The 22158-nt window shown below is 45.4% G+C and overlaps 1 protein-coding gene across 4 annotated transcripts in view; it reads right to left on the bottom strand.

Moving 5' to 3' along the window:
- unc5a (unc-5 netrin receptor A) overlaps positions 1-22158 on the bottom strand; it is a 119262-nt gene that overhangs the window by 30692 nt on the left and 66412 nt on the right. For 2 of the 4 annotated variants that reach the window (XM_084009058.1, XM_084009059.1), the window contains exons 3-6: positions 11465-11608; positions 9744-9847; positions 8332-8512; positions 5406-5573 (exon numbers count right to left, since the gene is read on the bottom strand). In XM_084009058.1, coding sequence (XP_083865184.1) covers positions 5406-5573; positions 8332-8512; positions 9744-9847; positions 11465-11608 — 597 coding nt within the window. The remainder of the gene's footprint in view (positions 1-5405; positions 5574-8331; positions 8513-9743; positions 9848-11464; positions 11609-22158) is intronic. The other 2 variants (XM_084009060.1, XM_084009061.1) reach the window with 1 other exon arrangement.

The following is a 22158-nucleotide window of genomic DNA, read 5'->3' as shown; positions in this document are numbered from 1 at the left end:
GACAATGTGGACGAGACACGAGCGCCGCCATCCAAGTCTGAGGAAAGTCAAAGAAAGATGTCGATGCATGAACAGTTCCTGATGGCCTGTCTGACTCAATCTGAGCACATGTTGCAAATAATTCAGGAACAGAAGGAGGCTTTCCACGGGAGCAGAGACCAGAGACGGTTTTGGACAGCATAAAAGGAAGTGGGGAGATAGTAAGTGGTTACAATAAATGCAGTGAAGCAAGAAAATTGACAATTTCCTTTATTTCCTTCTTTTTTTTCTCTTCGTCTTCTAAATTTAAGGCTGAAATCAGAACCAACCTGTTTGCTTTTTTCCCCCCAAGAATCCACACAAGAAAATTGTTATAGGCAGCCACCGTTTTCCTTATCAAATCCCCAAGAAAGAAATTGTTAGCGCACCGCAAAAGGTGCCACAGCTGATTTTCAATCATGCAGCACCACAGGTTTGAGGTCAGGCAGGTCCTCCGAGGAGGGAAAGTAATACAATAGCCCAGTTGCAAGCCCCCATTTGGAAGTGTTGTAAGGGAGGGGGGAGCAAAAGGAACCTGGCCATTCTTTACAGGTCAGTAGGAGGGCCTGTTTGGGTCTTTGCTGTTCAAAATGACAAGGGCTGCTGACGGACACAGTCCGAGATCATCAGACACCTACGGTGTTTTCTGTGTCCTTGAGGCGAACACGAGGAGGTAGACAAGTACCACTGAGACCAGCGGGCTGCCCCTCTGCTCCCACTGTCCTGTCAACACACATGTGCCCAGTAACCAGCCCTAATCCCAGTGTTCAAAGACCGACGGCAAAAAAAAAAGGCACATTAAAAAGCACGGACCCATGGAGGGGGTTGATGGCTTCGCCAGAGAAGTGGGTGATGCAACGGAGATTAGTAACACTTATTCTCTATTTCTGACACATTTAAAAAATCTGATTTCCGTGTTTGGTATGTCGGCAACTGCACAAAGCCGAGTCTACTCCCTTATGCTCACTAAAACCGCTAGAACAAACCAAAAAATGCGACAGAATGAGATATGAAAGGGGTGAGCCAAAACAAATGGCACAGAATGATTAAAAACAGCCCTGATGCGAGGCCGTCACCAGATGGCTACCGTCTTTTCGCAGCGAACTAAAGTGTTTTCTCTCACATTTATTAGCCGTGGCCTCTATTTATTCCTTGGATAAAATATGAAGTCTCCAGAACAATCTCTAATAATATCCAGGGACGCATGAACGCTCGCTTCCAAAAGCGGAATAAGACACTTGCCTGCAGAGCATCCAGTAGACATACGGCCGTTAACTTGCATGTGTACAACACAAACATGCACAAACACGCGCTTACAAGCGCCAATACACAAATGCACCAGCCGCGAGTCTGTTTATTTTCCATCTCATAGAAATCTCAAGGCTCCTCTGGCGAGCCTGAGGGATCAGTGCAGTATTTAAATAATTCACAGGAGTTCGAAATCTCTTTAGGTTGTTTGCTGCTCTCTTAACACATCAGCCACGCTTCCCCCGCCGTCTGTGTGATGCAGGTGTCGACTGTGTCGCATCCAGAACCGGGGACTCACTATTCGCTGTTGGCTCAGGTGGTGCGTCTTTGTTGGAAATGTTAGCGTGATCTGACATTTCGCCATGACTGTTGGCTCCGACCACAAGTCGGCGGCGGGGCAGAGTCAATGAAAGAGTGAGGGACGGACTGCAGATTTATTTTGGGGTGCTTCAGCCGCATATGATGAGATGGATACAAAGGGAAGAGGCAGAGAGAGGAAAGAGAAATGGAGATAAGCTCTTGCATGCTGTAGTTTGGCTACTCGCTGTCTCGAGTGTTGATTTGCTTCTGCTCTGAGCCTCGGGTTTTAGCCTCAGCCTCCTCATCCTCCTCCTCCTCCTCCTCCACAGCTCCCTGTGTCTCTCCCAGCATGAAGCCCATCTGATCTGCCACACAGGCCTCCATCAACTCTCATTAAAACACTTTGGAGACTTGGACCAAAATACAGATGAGCCTCTAGCTTCCACACTTTCCAGATGAGAGGTGGGAGCTCACGTTTGGATAAAAGAGTCGTTGTGAGCAGACGTGTGGAGGGTTCTGCTATTGAAGGGGCCGTGGTAGACGGGAGATGGGAGATGGCATCAGTCTGTGGAGGCTCGTATGAAGAACGTGTGTGGAAACGAGTCTCGGCTCCGAAGGAATAATGCTACTTTTTTAAATGTGGAGCAGCACATGGCCGTCGGCGTTTTCAACAAGAAATATATATAGACTTAGCCGGGCAACGCGGAGTCAAATTATAGCCTTTGCATGTTGTTGCTTCCAAATTTAAATTGATTTGTTTCCAGCGAAAATTCATTCAGTTGACAGCATCTCTTTATCCCCGAAGGAGAGTACGGCAAATCTGTGGGACCATCGATGTATTTTAGACAAAACAGAGTGCAACCGCAAATTACAAAGAATAAGCAGCCAAAACAACCAGATAGATTTTCCTGTTACTCATTTCAAAGACCTAATGCTGGCAGCTAAATGTACAAGAGAGCCTATAATCAACGAAGGATCGCAGTCTAGATAATTAATGAACTCTTGAAACAAGACCAGAATTCAATCGCATGGTGTTTAAAAAAAAAAAAATTCATCTAAAAAAAACAAAACAAAAGGCATTCAGGAAAAACACTCAAGGATGAATTAAAGCGATGGTTCCGAGTAAAATGCACCCTAGGTAATTTCCACCATGACATCCAGCCAAATACCCCCTCAGAAGCATTTTTAGCGATGGTCAGCATTGGTCAAGATAGCCGCTATCAGCTGAATGGCCTAGTACTAGCGCGATGGTACATCTTGTATATCTGGTAAATTACCCCAATAATAATGCATGGAATGTGACCAAACTTCTGCAGTAGTACACATAGGGTCTGTACTCACAAAACGAGGCATTTGAAAGTTTGGAAGTACACCAGGAGTTTAGTTAAAACAACACTTGCCTGATAGCTTCTATCCTCCGCTGCTAACGCTACCGCTGCGCCGACGCCACTTCCGTGTTTACCCAGCTGTTTCCGTGACACTTGTCAACACTTGTTGACCTGATTATACAAGCATTTATAAAAATTCAGTGAAACCTTTTCATACTCTCGCGTGAAACTCGCGTCACGGAAACAGCTTGGTAAACACAGAAGTGACGTCGGCGCAGCGGTAGCGTTAGCAGCTTAGGATAGAAGCTATCAGGCAAGTGTTCTTTTAGATAAACTCCTGATGTACTTACAAACTTTCAAATGCTTCGTTTTGTGAGTACAGACCCTATGTGTACTACTGCAGAAGTTTGGCAACATTCCATGCATTATTATTGGGGTAATTTACGAGATATACCTGTACCATTAGCGCTAGTGCTAAGCCATTCGGCTGATAGCCCTATCTTGACCAATGTTGACCATCGTTAAAAATGCTTCTGAGGGCGTATTTGGCATTTTACTCCGAACCATGGCTTTAAAAGGCTTTTGAATCCAATTGGCAGCCATCTAAATAAATAACATGATGTCTATCTGCAGCATTACACGCTCCCCATGTAACGAAGTCTTTTTCATCTGAAATGGGCTGAAATCAACTGTGAGTACAGTGGGTCCGACCTGCGAAGGCCACAAGCAAAGTGCTAATTAAAGTTGTTTTGGTTCTCTTTGCTAGGCTGACCTCATCTGTTCCCCGCTCGCCGACCGTGACTCCGTGTGAACGTCTGTTCATGAATTCAGTCTGGTGAGTCATACCTGTGTTAATCATGCATTTGATGAATCAACAGTGAGGATTCAGATGTATTGAGGGGGGGGGGGGCGTCGATGCTGGGCTCTGTGTGTGTGTCGGGAGGGTCAGTTCATTAACCGAAGGTACCACTTGTGGATGGTATCGTCCGCAGGTTTTGACCGTGGTGGATCCATCTCCGGGGTCCGACATCTGGGATGTCTGTGGCACTGCAGCGTCTCATCGAGAGAGAAAAAAAAAAAGAAGTTCCTTCCTTCCCAAACTGTGTTCACAGGATACAATGCGATTTCTGTCACAGCACCCTAAGGGTTGAAATTACACTCTTTCTCCTTGTGGGGCGAGAGAAAGACAGAGGGGGGCGGGGCTCAGTCTAACAATAGCGGCTTGGACTGACATTAATCTCTTTAAGCTCATGGAGGTCAGTATCCTGCTTTTGCTGTGGGGAGGGGGGTGGTGGTGGGGGGGGGATGTCAAGCATCCCTGGACACTCCTCTAATTCCATGACTCATTGCTCCCGCGCTAATAATTCCAAATCCATCCAGATAGCGTCCTGACGGAGTGCCAAGCGTTCGCCGTGTTCCCTTTGTCTTCCTTCCTCGTGCCGTATTCCAGCGGGCCGTGTTACTTACACTCACGCTTGACATCTAGTGATGTCTTTACATGGGAGACGTGTAACCCGACGCCCGTGATTCACTGAGGAAGATAACCTCTGTTTTAGGCAGGGAGATGCTGCCGTTGCCAGAGGTGTTGGATTCCCCTCTCTGCTATTTACCGAGCGTGGGAGATTCTCTTCTCCTGCGGTCAGCACTGCTGCAGAGCCCCGGTTATATGTTCACAGACAGATATCTGCTGGCAGCTAAAACAGCGAGCTCTTGTACACATTTCTTTCTTTCAGTTTTCTTCCCTGTCACTCTGGGCTTTGTTCCTGCATTCCTTACGCTGGATCTGATTCCATCTGTCTCCATCCCTGCTTTCACCACACACACACACACACACACCTCCATTTTCCTGTCGTGCCCGCTCTCCCTTGCCATCCCTCCCTCTGTCAGGGGGCTAATGCAGGACTGCAAATGAAGCAGCTTGACTTCCATCTCGAGCTACCGGGGATCAATATGTGTTGCTCAGTATCAGGCAGGACACTCTCTGCCTCTCCCGACGCTCTCACGAGGGAGAACAGGGCGGGCAAATGAAACACCCCCAACTCCTCGCACGGAAACGTGGCACGCCGGCCGCCATCATTCAGCCTCTTATTGCCCATATTTACTACGCAGCTTGCCCGGCGAAAGAACAACAAATGCACTCGCCGGTCTGACACCATGCCATGGCGGGGACCATGTCTCTTAAAGCAGACAGCTCTCTGAAATAAAAGCAGGGTCTGCATGCAGCGCAGCAGATAAAGAGGTGTGTGAACAAAGAGCGGACGATAAATCACTTTCAGGATGAGGCCTCACTGTGAAGACTAATAGACTCTGACATTGCAGTGTAAGCGTTCTAATTGCAAGAAACAACAGAAGCACTGACATCTAAGGAGAAGGACCTGGGTGCTGGAACAAAAAAAAAAAAGGCAGCCAAAATAAAGATGAATTGATGACTTCGAGATGCAAAAAAATGCAAAAAAAGGAAGCCACAGGAAGCCAAGCGCCACAGGACAAACAGGGTTGCCTGGGAGTTACCTGGACAGGTGGCCACGCAGGCACTTTTCTGGACGTTCTGCCCCTCACAGGAAGTGCCTCCGTTCAGTGGCGTGGGGTTGGTGCAGCTCCGACTCCTCTTCTGCCAGCCACGCCCACACACGGCACTGCAGGACGACCAGGTGGTCCACGTGGACCAGCCGCCGTTGACTGTCAGACCAGCGCCCAGGGTGGAGTGGGTGAGGGAGGGAGGGGGGGAGGGAGGGAGGGATGGATGGATGGAGGGACAGAGCAGCCAGGATTACCCGACATGCATCAAGGAAAGAAAGGTGTGCTGCGCTAGAATAACCTGCTGTTACACTCTTTGGTTCGGCGCCGCGATGTGAACTAATGGAAGAACGAGAGCAAAGAGGGGGGGGCTGCTTCCTGTGTCCGAGTGGGAATCACAGCCAACTGCAGCGAAAACAAAATGGCTTCAACGGGGAGCAGAAAATAACACGACAGCTTGCCATCTTTGACCTTATCTCTGACGGGGAGACACAATTTCGGCAAACATATCGAGTGGACATTTTTAAATATCGCTCTGAAATTTCCCCGAGGTAGGCGAGATAAACAAAAACAGATAATAATCACTGTTGAAGAATAAAATAAATACTATTTAAAAGCAACAACTGTCATAAACGCATAAAAAAAAAACATGGAAAGGCACAAACTTGTGAAAAATAATTCTCTCTTTGCTGTTTTTGTAATTAAAATCGTGTCTTTCACACATCCACCGCTAATTTCACACGTCATTATTCAGCTCGAGTATTCTTTGAATCATAGAGAACAACACTGTTGTTTATCAAATATTTATTTTTTATATTTCAGACACTGCAGAAGCGTGTCTGTTTATTTGCACATGGCTGATATCGCTCGATCACGTCAGGTGATTCCATCAAAACACGGCGTTTTAATTCTAATCAGCTCCTTCCTGTACACCCTGCGTCTGCCTCAGCCTACAAGATACCCAGATTCCTGATTTATTGACTTGAACATCACCGCCGTTCCCTCTCTGTACATACTCCCTCCTTAATTCCCCCCCCTCCCTCCCTTACTCTCCCCTGTGCGTGTCGTGGCTGAATCATTTCCTCGCCGTCTCTATGCGATTGATTGCCCACCACGGCGAGGTAAATTGCCAGGCAACTCGGCCCTTGATTACCTCTTAGCACAGAGTGCAGTCACACTAGCCGGGCCTTGTTAAAATACATCACCGACCCCCCGTTGAACCCCCTTTTGAAAAGTAGCAGTTATTATGACTTGCTACAGCTAGCAGGCTCGGCTAGCTCAGGTAAGGAAATTGTTCTTCTCTTGCTCCTCTTTTTTTTCTTTTTAAAGAGACCACTGCCGTTGACATTTAATGGAACTATTACAAGAATGGCAATGCATTAGTCATCTTGTCAAGAACATAGATTGATGTGAAGAAATGAAATTGCGCAAAGCAAGCCCCCCCCACAGCAATTTGTTCATAATTTGTCAGGTCTAAGAGTGAAAAGCATTGTTTGACGATACAAGAAAAGACTAACAAAAGCAGTGGGAATGCTCTTTGCCTACGCAATCACTTCTCTCGCAATTTCTTCATCTGCAGAGCGAGTCTTTCAACAACAAGCTAATCAATTATAATCACCGGTCGGAATTATTTTTCCTCTTCTTTTTTTTTTTACCCCGGAGGCTCGGAGGAGTGTATGATAATATGTGTTTTGACTGCATGCTCCACATGAGCACATTACATTTGAAAGCGTTCACCCTGAAAGTGCACCTTCATTTTCAACTATACTCACGGTCATACGCCGCTTTCTACATATTCTGTTTGTTGAATTTTCAAAATTAGTATAAAAGGAAATGGCTTGATGTGGTTTGTCAAAGATCTAAAAACACAGTGATCTCTCTTAATGTGGATTCCATCTACATTATTAAATATTGATTTAATAATGAATTAAAGTGAAAACACTGAACAAGTCAAAGAAAAAGGAGGTGTTTTCTCACTCTAGTTAGTCCATCTAATATATAGTGTACACACATTTTTTGGGGGATATCTTACAGGGAGCATTAAACTGAATTTTCTTATAAATTGCAGATAAATGAAGAAAAAAGCCACCTTTAAATCATTTTATAACAGAAGAAAACACTGAAGAGGTGTACATACTCCTACATAGTGCTGTACATTTCTGTCCGTCATGTAAAGATACAAGAACTCCTGTTCTGACAGCACATCACAGTATCGGCTTCTTCTGGCAGCCTTAACAAAAAACAGCCTTGGTGTCAGACATTGTGCCAGATAATACATATTTCATACGCACCAAAGTTGCTTTCATGATGCGTTCCCACGTGATTCCCCGGATTGCATGTAGCCGAGAATGAATTCTGACTGTAACATATTCAAAAACTTAAAGTAGTGCCAGCAGGTCAAGGAACCCTCTATGATAGAAAATATGCTGAATTTGAATAAAGATCCGTATTATCTAGCCAAGTCATTATTTACAGTTTGCTATTAATTCCATTCAGTGAAGAAGGAAGATGGCAACACTGAGATTGGCTGCTGCCAGCGTTGGCACAATGGCTGCCAGTAACATTTTTAAGTTGTGCTAATTAATGTGCCGATACACCGATATGTCAATATGTTACTATTTATGATAGTGTTACTCATTGTTAGCTGATGAATAGAGCTGACTCATCCTACGCAATATGCTGTAAATTGTGATTAAAACGACGCTGTACAATCAGAGTGTGATATTTCACCTGATAGGTGACGTGAATGCAGGTTTCTTCCATGCAAGAGAAAGGTTCATGTGGAAATGTGGGATAAAGGAAGCAACATGCGAGCAATACACGATTCATTTAAGGTGGTTGTATATTTAGAAGGTTGTTGGACCTCCAGACCTGTCATTACCCTCAGCTCTGAGATCCGCTGAATGCAGTCATCACCTACCGTAGACCAGGACCGTGGCGGAGGTGCTTTTGCGGCGAGCGACGATGTTTTTGGCCACGCACGTGTAGTTGCCCGTGTCCGCCAGCCGGGCCTTTTTGATGACGAGATTGTGGTCAGTCGTGATGAAAAAATTGGGGTCGGCCGCCGGGTTGATCACATCCTCGTTCCTCTGCCACTCCACCTGAAAAATATTTTTTCAGAGATGAAAAAAAAAATGTCAGTGTATTTCCATAGAAACCGTCTCCCACTCCAAACACAGCTGAACAGCAGCCTGCATGCTGGGGATTAGAGAGTTGTACATGGACAGGAGAAGCAGTGGGGTATTTCTGTTGTATTTGCAATCAAACAGACCAAAAAAAGAAGAACAAATGTAGCTTGGTATGATACCGATACGCGGATGGAATTAATACATCTGTAAACCCTACTTATTTTAATATTAATTCTCGTCGTCTGGGAAATGTAGCTTCTGCGCTCCTAGCTGCTGGAGATCTCTCAAGCTGCCGGCGGTCTGAGAGTGAAACTGATCATGCTTTTTGTAGTTTGTGTGCCCTCTTGCAGAAGCCAAAAACTGATGTTATTCTTTTTTTTGCTGTACTCTAAGATTGGTTTGCTTGTTTTCTTGCTCTCACTTGACCTTCTACCGCCTCGAGAGTTGCTCCGGTATGGCAACATTGTTGTTGGTATTACTGCCAGTTGTGATGCCGCATATAATTGGGCGTCTCTTCCTCTCGTGCTCCGCTGCCGTTCTCTCCCACGGTGACTTCTGCTCTGATGTTCTTTTCTGTTGAACTGCGGTTGGCACCTTCCTTTCCCATTTCGCTGCAAACTGTCCCCGCACTGTCGGGCTGTGATTGGCTAGTCTGCGCCTCCTGGTCTCCGAGCTGTCTGAGTGGCTGGCCTAACCTCCTCTTGTGTTGCTATTAGAGCGGTTAGTGCCTATCTGGGACTGGGAGGACACAGCAGACGAGGTGGCCCCGGTCTGGTCCTCTAAGCACAGACACACGGCCGAGCGACGTGGAGAGAGAGAGTTGAGCAGAGTGTATGAGAAACAGAGGACATGGAGGGACGAGAATGAGATTGGGAGAGAGAGGCAAATAGACCCATTAATTATGGATGGGCCTTTAGAGATGCCAAACGAGGAGTGAAGCCTCCGAGCCTGTTCGGAGTGATGTGACGAGACGCTGTGATATACGGCTTCTTAGAGATGTAAGAAAGATAATAAATCAATAATGGGGAATAATTAGAGGTGTAATTTATCCGTGCAGGATTGCCTTTTCCCCGGCGGAGCAGGGAGAGATGCTGGGGGAGCTGATCCGGAGCTACTTTGTTTGCTCTTTGTACTCCCGGCGAGGAAAGGGTAAATGGATGGGAGATGCAGGGGCCTATAAATATCTCCCGTAGCCGTGTCTCACCTCGGCTTGTGGCACTCCCTCGGGGGGATGGCAGCGCAGTAACACCTCCTGGTCCAACGCTACCTCTTTACCCTGCGGCTCCTCCTCAAAGTTCTTCCTCAGGTCTGAGGGAAGAGAGAGAGAGACGGAAAGAAACACAGCCAATTAGGGATATTTGAAAGGCTTTGTGAGGTTAAAGTGAAATACTTGGTGATGTTTCTAAACTTTCTTGGCTGTTGGAAATGTGCACCCGTGGCCCCGCTGAGCATGTTGCACTCCAGTTGGCCCCTAAGCTACACAGGGATCGGTGGCACCGACCATGTTGCTTATTACGGGCTGCCTGGCTGGTTTAGAGATGCTTGTCTGCTGCCAGAGGGGCCCAGCATCAAGCAAAAGCAATTGCATTACCCCCTCACTCCTCCCCAACCACCCACTCGCCTCCATCCAGCATCCACCAGCCTCCAAGCTTCCATCTCTATGTAGCAGCCACAAGAAAACACAGCCCCGAGGCTCCTGGACAAGAGCTCCTGCAAGCCCCGGCTGCCTGCATGGGGCTTTACCAAACGTCTCATTGGATACTGGTGCGCCAAGTCCTGCTATATATTTTCCATAAGCCCCGGCTGTGAATTATACAGGCAAAAAAAAAAAAAAGTGGCAAGGCTCATTTCTTGCAAGTGGAAATAAATGCAAGGCTCATGAGGTAGACAGGGAGCTGATTGCTGGCAGGTCGCAAATGTGATGTGTGCACCCCGGGTTTTAACTCGGAGCAGAGCGATGTGTTATTGTGGAGGAAGGGGGCTACGGGTGGGGCTGGGAGCCGCCGGTGATATCCTTTAAACAGATGTTGAGCCTGTCCTGACTAATCATACTGAGAGGAACGTTAAGACCAGCAGAGAGTTTTGCGACATTCAATTTAATTAAAGCCGATACAACGGGACTGGGGGAGACTTGAGACATAACAGTCCTGGAAGGCTCAAACGTATGCATGTGTGTGTGTGTGTGTGTGTGTGTTTGTGTGTGTGCACAAACGCGTTGTTAATGAAGCATGTGTCCTTATCTTACATCGAGCTTGTCGAGCTCTCAAACAAGGTCGGATAATGAATGTGTGTTTTCAAAACGTCTGGTGGTTTGGAGACGGTGCTGCGTTCAGCTCCGTCTGGAATGATGCATATTTATGGAGGAATTAATAGGCAGAATCTTTTAAAATAATCAAATGTAAAATGGCTTCTTCTAATAAAGCTTTTGAGGCTGCGGCGAGGGATGTGTCTGCGTTCCCCAGACAGATTTATGATTGCTGCACAGCAATAAATTTCAAATCTGTTTTTATTCCAGTTACTTTCATAGGGATCATTGCTGATATACTGTATCCAGTGAAAAATATGCTCATGAATACTCAAATTTAGTGTTCCACTTTCTTTCTCTCTTTTTTTTTTTTCTTTTTTTTTTAAGACTGCCTTCAAGCAGATGCATTACGCTCTGTTTCTCCCTGCCAGGGTTGAATATTTACTTCTTAAGTAGAATCGCAGGAAGTTGATTTAACTAAATTGTAATCGCAGTAATGCACTGCGGTGCACAGATCATAGTGGCCCCGGGGCTAATTGTTAAATGAAAGTTAGTCTCCACAACCGCCCAAAGTGGGGGGAAAATCATCACGGGAGTATCCTCTTATTACATCCCGACACGTGAGCACCTTGTTAGGCGGCGTTTGCATCGGGGGATGATTGTGTTTAAAGTGCACTCACAGGCGATCCTGATGAACGCTTTCTGGCTCTTCTGAGTTCCGGTGGTGCTCCACGCCACGCACTGACACCAGTACTCGTCCAGGCCGAAGATCTTCTCCACCTGCTGTCTGGTGATGTCGATCGTCACCTGCATTATTGGCAGCGCTGCGAAGCAAACACAGGAATAACTGTCAAAATGGTGAGCGGGGGGGGGGGAGAGGGGAGGAGAATGAGCTCAGGTTTATCCCCATCAGCTTGTTTGACGGCGCCGAAGAATGAAATGACCATTATACTTCTCCACGGAGAAGAAAACAACTGAATCCTTTAGTGCATTTTGTCCCTTGAACTAAACCGGTAAAGTAATTTTAAAAAAAAACAAAAAAAAGGAAGCCAGGCAGAATAAACAAGCGGAGAGCCATAATCATATATAAACAGAGTGCTTGTTAACTGAGGAAAATGAGAAGAGAGCCTCACAGCCATCCTCGGTGTAATTTGGAAGCCGTTAAAACACCCAACAGTTGAGAAGGAACAAGGAGGCGCTAAACAAACACTCCACCAAAACAACAACACTCGGCGCGTGCTGCTCCTCTATTAAAGCCAGGAGTGGGAGAAGAGAGTTCACAATCTATGGAGCAATCCCACAACAGTGTTGATATAAGTGAGGCTGCTGTAAAGCGCCGGCGAGAAAAAAAATAGCTTTATTGCTTTTCAAGAAGAAAAGTAAAGACGGCGCGTCTCTAAACAAAAGGAAGATTGGGACCAAATCCATTCTGCTAAACCGTCCAAACAATAACGTGTTGTCAGAGTCCTGTCTGTTTTGATATTCCAGATGCAATCCTTCATTTCATTTTCCCTTGACCTTTTATTTGGGACCTGTAATCCAGAGGTATTTTTTTTTTTTTTAGATATTGAGCTACGCCCTTGATCTCGGCCATGTGTCCTACTTTCTCCACTCTGATGAAGAGATTGCCGTGTTTCCCCCTCAGCCCTCTCCCCGTCTCATCTTTTATCTCTGGGGTCTTCTGGAGAGGAGGGGGTGTTGAACCTTTTATACGAACACAGAACATTTCACAGTCACAGAGGACACATCATCAAGACCGACCGGAGTACAGTGGCATATACAATGCCTTGTATTTAAGTCTCAATGGAGAGCCGCTTTTCCATTTCCATAAAAGGCGCTCTGTGACACTTTTACACTTCCCGAGCACACTTGATCCGTCTGCAGGGATCATGGCGAGCTCCAGACTGAAGTTTGGCTAAGTAGCACCTATCAGGCTATCAAACCTCTGCAGTAATTACAGAAAGCACTTCTGCTGCAATAGAGTAGTCATCAAACCAAAAATGGATTTTTCTTCTTTTTTTTGTAAACAATTTGAGGCGAACAACGTGAGCTGTTGGGGGCGAAACACGGAGCGGCACTAAGTAACGGGCGGACCGCCCACGTCTCATCATCTAAATGCAGCAGATTTCACTATATCACCACCAATGGGACTACATGTGCAGCAAACGTATCCCGTAGCGCCACTTGGTCCATCGAAAAACACCCCATGGGTGCAACATTTCCTCAACATGCTCGTCTCTGCAAAAAGGAGAACAAGTGGTATTTGTATGTTCATATTGGCTTTAAAAACGCAGCCAAAGAACTGTCGGGAAAGTCTGATTTCGTGACTTTTTTTCTCCCTCTCGGTCGCAGCTCTTCTGTTGGATGTGTGTGTGTGTGTGTGTGTGTGTGTGTCTGTGGTAGAGGCTGAGAGAGCACCTAAATGCTAAAACAAATGGCTAAAGTAACAAAATAGGCTCTACAGAGAATGAACGAATGGAGCAGAAGAAGCCCTTCCTTCCTTTGAAACATGGCAGCATTTTGCTTTCCTATAAAAAACATGCATCTTATACGTCTTACATACAGTATGCAATCCAAGAACAATATGGTCATCAGTTTGTGTATTCTCCACACAAAAAATCACCCGTAGCATCGACAGAAAAAAATGAAAAAAAGTCGAATGCAGCAGTTTCTTCTTGGTTTCCACTTTTATTTAAAGTACATGCAGCAATGTGCAATTTACATCTCGTACACAAGGGAGGTGTTATCTTTTGTTCGTTTTTTTTTTTTGCTTAGGTTGGTCATTAATAAGATCCTTGAAGAAGGTAATGCATGCTATATATAGACACAAACTAATAGTGTGGACGAGAGAGAGAGTGAAGCTCAATCTGCCCTCACGCCTGAAAGTGAAAGGAAACTAAATTGGGAGATAATGGCATGCTTGAATATGACAAATAATGGAAATAATGGCCCTGAATTAGTCTTAGCTCAGCAAAAAGATTTGTCTGAATTCCTTTTTGAGTACATATTTTGAATTTCGTCAATAAGCCCCGATCTACTTACAGTAGGAATTCATTTGATTAATGCAAATGTTCCCTTTTTCTTTGAGTTGCAGGGTGAAAGGAATAGATCCGTATGGAGATGCAAAGAATGAACAATAGGAAGCTGAAGTGAGAAATCCTAAGAGGAGCAATTTGAAGGTCTGCTTGCCAGGGTAATTGCATTCCGTTTCCTTATCTCTTCCTGTCTCCATAATTACCTGCTTTCTGTGTCTGACACCTTCCAGTAACACTGCTGCAAGTCACTGTCCAATTTCACTCCAATTAATAAGTAGAACAAAATAATCTCATCACATGGCGAAAGAAAATAGGACTGTAATTTTAAAAGCAGGTAATAATGATTGGACAGGCTGCTATTTCCTGTTGTCTTCCAAAGTCTATTTCACTGGGGGGGGGGGGGGGGGGGGGCTGCAAGCAAAACTTCAAATCACTCACAGGCGTCTGATACGGCAGCTACGCTATTGATTCATAGAAAAAAAGCCACGTCTTTTTAAAAAGCCACGACTCAATTATATCAATATCGATTCATTATAGTGAGCTCCGCTGCCTCCAAGGTGTTAAGAACTAAAAAGAGGAAGAATAATTTACACTTCTTCTCCTGCAAAAGATACTGAGCGCGCACTTAACATCCCTGTTAAACGCTAATTAAAACATGACACGATTCCCCCAGCCGTCGGTTTGATCCGCGGCCCATTTAGAAATGAGCTCGTGTCCCAAACCTCAGTGAAATTACAATTTTTAAAGGGTGATTATGTGATTGACACTGTGTGTATTCTGAGTTTACAGCCCCGGTGAGTTTACTTCTTTTTTTTATTATTGTTATTATATCATCCTAGTTGGCTACACATCTCAAAGCTTTGTTACGTTGCCCTGAAAAGAAGAGGTAATGTGTGCACGGAAACACAAGCAGAACCACCCATTCAAGTGTCATAACCTGAGCCGATATTACTAGTGAAGACTTTTGTAATAAATACCACTTGACACTCAAACTCCCTGTTTGGAAAGGCTTGATAAATAAGCGTTACATGGTCTTTGACACATTGATACCACATGGTAACTATATGGTAACTCTTAGTTACACACACACACACACACGCACACACACACACAAAAGTAGAAAAGCACAGAATATATAAATAAAAGAAGTAGGGGGAACATTCAACAACTCCAGTTCTACCTGGTTCGGGTATCTCTGAAACTAAACAGAAAGTATGGTTTATTATCTCTGCAGACAGCAGCTGTAACAACACTGAGTAGAATACAGAAACCAGAAACCATCTGTCATGGCAGAGGAGAGTGTTGAACTTACATGGATGTGGTTGTGAATCAAGGTTTGCATGGACAGAAATACATCCTGCAGAGTGATGATAAGTTCAACAAGTTCATCTCGGCCAAATGTCCAGGTCATCTTTGGTTCACTAGGTTTTATTAATACTTTTAATACACAAACTACTACAAAATAAAAGCTCATTGCCCTTCATCCAATGACTCTAGCATCTAAAAGCAGATTACATCACTTTTCTATTTTTAAAAACACGCACGGAAGCTTTTCAACCCCGGTCAGTAGTGCGTGCATACATGCTGCATAAAGTCCCAACAACCACCAGCAATTAGATAAACTCTTTGTTGCCTGGGCAAAACTCCGGGGGGGAAAACTACAAATCACTCACCCCTACTTGTAAAGATTAACTGCTGGAAGTGCACCGTAATAATAGAAGAATGCACCAGCACCAGCAGTAGACAACGTTTAAAGAGATTTCAGTGAGTAAATCAAACCGACTCGCACTGTAGAAGTGTGGGGGGAACGAGTGTAGTCGACACGTACCTCCCCCCCCCCCACATTCCCAAAAGACTCCCTTGATGTCCTGCGATTCCGTTCACACGCACATACACAGTTGTATTAATCAACAATGCGAGGGTAAAGCAGACGGAGAGCAACGCAGGGCTCGTGTCTCTCTCTCAGGAGCATCCGTAAAAAGCATCCGGGCTGTGCACTCCGACAGACTCCAAAGCAAACACAGCGTTCTGCCTCAAGACTTCCTGAGTTTCTACAAAAAGGGAAAGGAAAGGAATAAAAAAGTAAGTGGATAAAAAGACGGGAAGAGACGCAGAGTTGATAATCAACTGACCTTTCTATAGTAGGATGAGGAGACAATAGAGTGTAATAAAGTATTACTAAACACACACACACTTACTGTAATGTGCTTTATTCTTAACTGCAACAAAAAGAAAGAAGTCAGACTGACAGACAAGAACACAGACATCTTTGACACACATGTGCACGTCTGTCTGCACGTCTGTGTGTGGATAGGATGCATTTCCCCTTGAGCCAACACACACACAGGGTAAACATCATTGGACTCAATCCCGGGTGAGTCGATATTGGGTGCTCGTCTGAGTGCGGGACTTTATTTTTCCTCTCTCGCGCTCTTGTTTTCGCAAGACTGTGACCTCAATTCCATAGGGGTCATTTGCTTATCAAAGGCAGGGACTGGAACTTGCAGGTCCTGAGTGTGTGTTCATTGTGACCAAGGAAATTCAATTAGGCGGCATCCCTACTGTGTGTGGGGCTGGGATTCATCAGTGGATATAGGGGGGGGGGGGGGGGGGGGGGGATTAGGGTTTGGGTCTACATCAGGGGAATGCACCATTTCAAGGGAGCGAGTTCACAATGGTTGAGGGGAGACATCTCAGACGAAGGCTTTTAAGAACGCGCTGTCTGCACACACCCTGGCAACCAGTCAAAAGCATGCTCTAAGTGTTTCATTTCCTCCCGCGGTACTTCTTTGTACAGTATGGCATCAGTGTCATCACAGGCATTCGTGAGCGCAGGGTTTTCTTTTCAGGGAACCCACAATGCGCTCTTCCCCAGACCTATTACTTTGCCTTTTAATACACGGAAGTAAGCCTGACACCAAGCCAAGCTGTCAAAATAACTACTTTGGAGCTAAACAGCTGAAGTCAGGCTACGAAAACACAAGTTACACAACGAACCCGTGCAGCATTTCCACGTGTAAATAATCCAAAGTTAACCCCGGAGGTCACAGAGCCAAGGGCACAACTGCTTTATCATCAAGTGTTCAGACTTTCATTACCATGTAAAGCAGCGGGGTGATGGGTGGCCCACGCTGCCTGACGTGGAGAGCCGAGAATGGCAGGTGGCGCCATAAGCGTCTGTCTTCTAACAAGGATAACGTGGCCTTCTGAGTGAGGCATGGCTCTATTAAACAGCATGAGAGATGGCAGCAGGCGAGGGAGGGAGGGAGGGAGGGAGGAAAGGAGGGAGGGAAGGGGAGGCAAAAAGAAGCCCGAGTTCACTGGGGATACAGTCGTCGGGCCTTCCCATTCAGGGATGATGGGGAGGGTTGCCGCTCGAGTCAGTGGGACAGCGTTCTGGGTCAAGGCTCTGCCTCCGGTTATGGCCAGCTTTTCAAGAGCTTCTTTTGATTGAGCTGTCCATTTTCCACAATGAATGCACGCTGCAAGGCCCCTTCCGATGCTCCCGAATGTCGTTACAGATTATTCATGGCTGACAAACAGGCGAGCAGGTAGTGCTCCAATCAATCCGGGCTAGGTTCAATCCAATGCCACTCCAAGGAGACTGAGGTGAAGGCTCGACGTGACTCCAGGCCTCCATCCCGCAGTCAACAATAGGAGATTCGGAGCTCAGTCACGTGCATTACTGCGATTACGGTATTTGTGATTATCCATATTAACGTATTGATGTAAGATTAGCTCTCACGGTCTCTCTCAACCTCTCACAGCTTGCAGCTAACGGCGCTAGCGGCGCAAACAACGGCAACAGCTGTAACCGCAGTATGAGCGCAGCTCGGATCACAACACACACAGAGGGAGTGTGACTTCACAGCACAGGATGCCGTTTCTTCACTATTCACACTGCTTGTACTCGTTTGCTGCTATATTAAAGTTCGGAATATCATAAAGAGAACCTTTAACGTCCACAAATGTTTCGCAAAAATAGTGTTCACACACTTTTGAGGGTCTGAAACTAAACTAAATGAATACAAATATGCTTATTGAATGCAGAAACACCCACCATAAGCTGAGAGGTTGAGACACGCCTGAGTGAATTTTCTGCAGGCAACGTCTTAGCGAGAGGCCAGCTGAAAAGGGATTTTTTGATGGAGCCTAAACACACTTCATCCAAGTGCTGGATAAGGCTTCATCAGCTTAAAAAGGTAAGAATAACTACCTTGCAAAACAAGATATCAGAGCTCACATCCTGTCCAACCGGCCGTCTAAGGGTTAACGGTGAGTTTATTTAGACCTCAGAAGTGCACGGCAATATGTGAGGGGATAAGACTTTGAGTGGAAATCGTTTGAGCGCAGCAGTAATAATGAATACATAAAATGATGTACACACTTTGCATTCCCCGTGAGAGTGAGATCTTCACCCCGCGAGCAATCTTACTGCCATATTTGTCACAGACACAACGCCGCACGCGGGATATCACAACAACGCGGTGTACAGAAATGGTTTTAGATGCACAGGTGTTTCGCGGGTTTGCCGACGTGATAATGAATTGATGCATAAAATAGCTTTTTCTTCCCGCGTCACACGACAGACGAATAAGGGCATCCATTTGTACGTTTGTATCCGGTCGCCGTGGAAAGCCATAACGGATTACATCAAATGGACGTTAATTCAAAGCAATGGATTTTTCTATTTACATTGTCCCCCCATAATTAGTTTTCCTAACCTTTCCTTAATAGTGCAGATATACACACCACGCTCCCTCGCAGAGGCAGCGCTGTGATTTACCACAGTGCCCTTACCAAAGTGCCCTCGTTGTAATTACTCTCCATCCAATATCCTGACCCTGATGATTGGCAAGAGCTGAATGTTCTATACGCCACAGTCTTCAGGCTGGGAGCGACTGGGAACCCGCTCCTTTATCTCCCACACACACCTTGTCCTACCTCAAATGAGAACAAGTCGGAGGTGAAGGCCTTGAGCACTTCGCTTCTGCTTCCATTACATTCTGCAGAGTGGGAGGATCTGATAGAACGTTACCCACATGAAAGCCCTGATAATTTGCTTGGGCTGACATGTTTCTCGCCCTCCCCTCCCCTTCCTTGTCTGACGTGGCCTTGGGCACTGAAGTAAATAAGGAAAAGCGCTGCAGGTAAGTCAGCCGTGGATCCCATCTGGATGCCGAATGCTCTGTGCCATACAAATTGCATTAGGGTCCCCCCCTCCTCACGATTGGTTGGTCCCTCCTGGGCCTTTGGCCGGCACTTTTTTGGGGTAATCCAATGAGTGTGTGGGCGAATGTAAATATTAAGCACAACAACAAACAGCCTGGGGAGCATAGTGCCCCCTTCCCCCACCACATATTTGAAGTACCGAAATCGACGCCTGTTATTGTAATAACGCACGCCTAAGAGTCATGTTGCATGATAAATGAACATGTCTGGTTTCTATTAGCGCTAATTATTATTTCTCCTTCTATTTGTAGCTTTGATTTAAAAGATAAGACAATTTGTAACTTGTTTAAATTCAATATCCTTCTAAACATCTTCAGATAGTAATTTCTTTTGTAGATTTTTGCAGAATATTTTAGCAAGTACTTTTCAGCTACACTTCTACCTCAATTTGAAATCTCATTGCATGAAAATCACTTAACGTCCCGAAAAACCTCCACGTGGTCCGTGTCAACACTGTGCTGTGATGTAGATGCAGATAAAGGGCTGTTACGTGTCTCAGAATCAATCTTCCTTCAAGATGTGTAGGATAAAGTAAAAACCCTCATGTTTTAGCTCGCACCACCCTCGCAACCATGACACACAGCCGGAACAGCGGCTGGAATGGGACGTACTTGGTAGCTTTATTTTATAATAAAACATTTTCACAGTATAGCCTCCCCCACCCGATACAAGCAGACGCCAAGAGGAGAGCAAAAGGAAATGAAAGAAACTATTTTCACTGTGTAGCATATCTTGTATAAAGAAAGAAATAAAAAAACCTTCCCAGTTTTAATCTGCTATCTGTCTAAATCCCAACTTGGCCCCAGAGGTCATATGGTGTTGAGTCCACTTAGCTCTCAATCCAACGTGGACCACATTGTTGGGCCCTAAATCAACTATAATGCGACGCATGAGGGGTTGAAGTGCTACAGACCGAACACGGAGCGAGCCTTTAAATATTAATTTCTTTGTTCAAATGCGACTGGATTAATTATTAATACAGTAGATGCAACACGGAGAACTGTGGGCTTTATAAATAACCTGACGCTGAAAATTGAGAAAGTGGAGTGAAAGTAAAGAGCGGACCCATGAGCTTGAGTCGATATCAGAGGTACCAGATGTTTGGAGTTGGAATAACGCGAAGAGATTATTATTATTACTATTATTATTTTGCTAAAGGGGAGAACATGTCGACTTGAAAGTCATGAAGATAAGCGATGATGTTCTAAATATTTACAATTATTAGATTAGAATTAAAACGCAATTAATTGCCATTTTCCGTACCGATTAATCTCTCTCTTTCTTGATTAAGTAATTAACTATTTTGCCTATTAAATATTAGAAAATTGTGAAAAATGCCCTCAGGCCTTCATGGACAAATTCCCATTGCGTTGTCCAACCAAACCTATAGAGATATATAAAATACTATCATATAAGAGGAAGAAAATCATCACATGTGAGATGCTGTAACCAATGCAAATTCACTCAAAGTGACTCAATTAAATCTGTAAAATGAACGAGCTTGTAGGGAAGTTAAACGACCCAGTTGGCACCGACAACATGCCGATTTCTACTCCAGGATCAAATATGTACTTTGAATCGGCCGACGATGGAACTGAAACTCGAATCCCCGCCCTTTGACTGCCCTTTAACTACACGTCGCTTTGAGATCAAACAAACAAACATCTTCAGAAAAACAAACTCTGGATCTTAAAACAACGCGAACGAATGAATTATTAATTTGAAAAATCTCATAAAATCCTCCAGACTGCTTCCTGATGGCTCCCGGAACCAGGAGCGCTGCTCTTGTTGTCGGCACGCCTCATTGAACACCCGCTCCGCTCAAAAGGTTTCTCCCCCCCAAACACGTGCCGCCGCCACCGTCGCCTCTGCATTTTCATTCTCAGTGCGTTTGCGGTCGCCGCGGTGACCACACGATACCCGGCTTCGGAGTGTTACATGTGGGCAGGAACCTGCTGATAAGCTACTTGGGATTTCATTCCCTGAAACATGAGGCGGGGTGCGTTTGGCCTGCTTGTTTATTCACTCCGGCGCCCATCTGAGCCAAAGTCCAGCAGCCTGCACACACAGGCTGCTCCTTTAGACTGTAGAAAATAATAAAAGGCACAATCTAAAATAGCCTTTCGGTTAGAAACGCAGCATCTCACCTGTTATTTGTGACGTTTCCAGAGAAAAAGCTCCCGTGCTCCTTTTTCATTTTTTACACAGCACTTCACGGGGGACGTCGGAGCCATTCTTCTTCTCTCGCGGCATCGAAATAGTGTTTTTTCACGACGCCACCACTATATGCCATACCCAGGACGCCCTGCAGCTTCTGGTTTTAAAAAGGAGAACGGTGAGTTGCTGTTTGTTTGAGGAGTCTGTAAAATACCTATAGTGAAAGTCTCCTCGGGGGCCGAACACACAAAGCATTAACTGTCAGCAACCGAGTTCCTTTCGCCGATCAAAACATCTCCATGGACTATTTAGCTGTCAGCTCCCTCACTACACTTCCCAGCTCCACTATTTTTAAATGAATTTGAGCAGAGCAGGTGTTGATTGGCACCACAAACTCCCACTCTGTGTGTCTCTCTCTCCGTCAGCACGTCTTTCATTTCCAAAGGGACGTGGAGGTAAGCTGAGAGAGGGAGTTATATTGCAGTTAAAAATGTAAAACCAGGGAAATTGATCAAAGGTCACAGCATAGTTTACCTCTCTGGGTCCAAACGTGTTAAAACAAGATTTTTCTTTGAGGCTCATTGTGCAAATTTTTTTGCAACTTCGGCGTCTGTTTGCTCGGCACAAGGGGTGACGCATGGGCCGCGTTTCATTGCAGCATAAAGACCACATTTTATTCAGAAGCTTAGAGCACAATATTTCCATGTGGCTCCGCGGACCAAGACGCCTTCCCACATAAAGGAACAACTACCACTGTGCGCCTTTGGAAATGGGAGTCGAAAATGCATTTGCAAACTGCTCTCCCTCCCACTGCGAATATGAAATGCTGTGCACCGCGTAGCCGAAGACAACCATTTCAAAAATGCTGAATTCCACACGATCACACGGACTTGCAGGACTGTATTGATAACAGGTCGGTCTTTACCAAATGGGGTAAATAAATAAGTTAC

The sequence above is a fragment of the Eutrigla gurnardus genome, assembly GCF_963514095.1.
Source record: "Eutrigla gurnardus genome assembly, chromosome: 5".
In the NCBI taxonomy this organism is placed as follows: Eukaryota; Metazoa; Chordata; class Actinopteri; order Perciformes; family Triglidae; genus Eutrigla; species Eutrigla gurnardus.
Note: the sequence above shows the minus strand (reverse complement) of the source record. Positions and strands in the feature narration are given on the sequence as shown.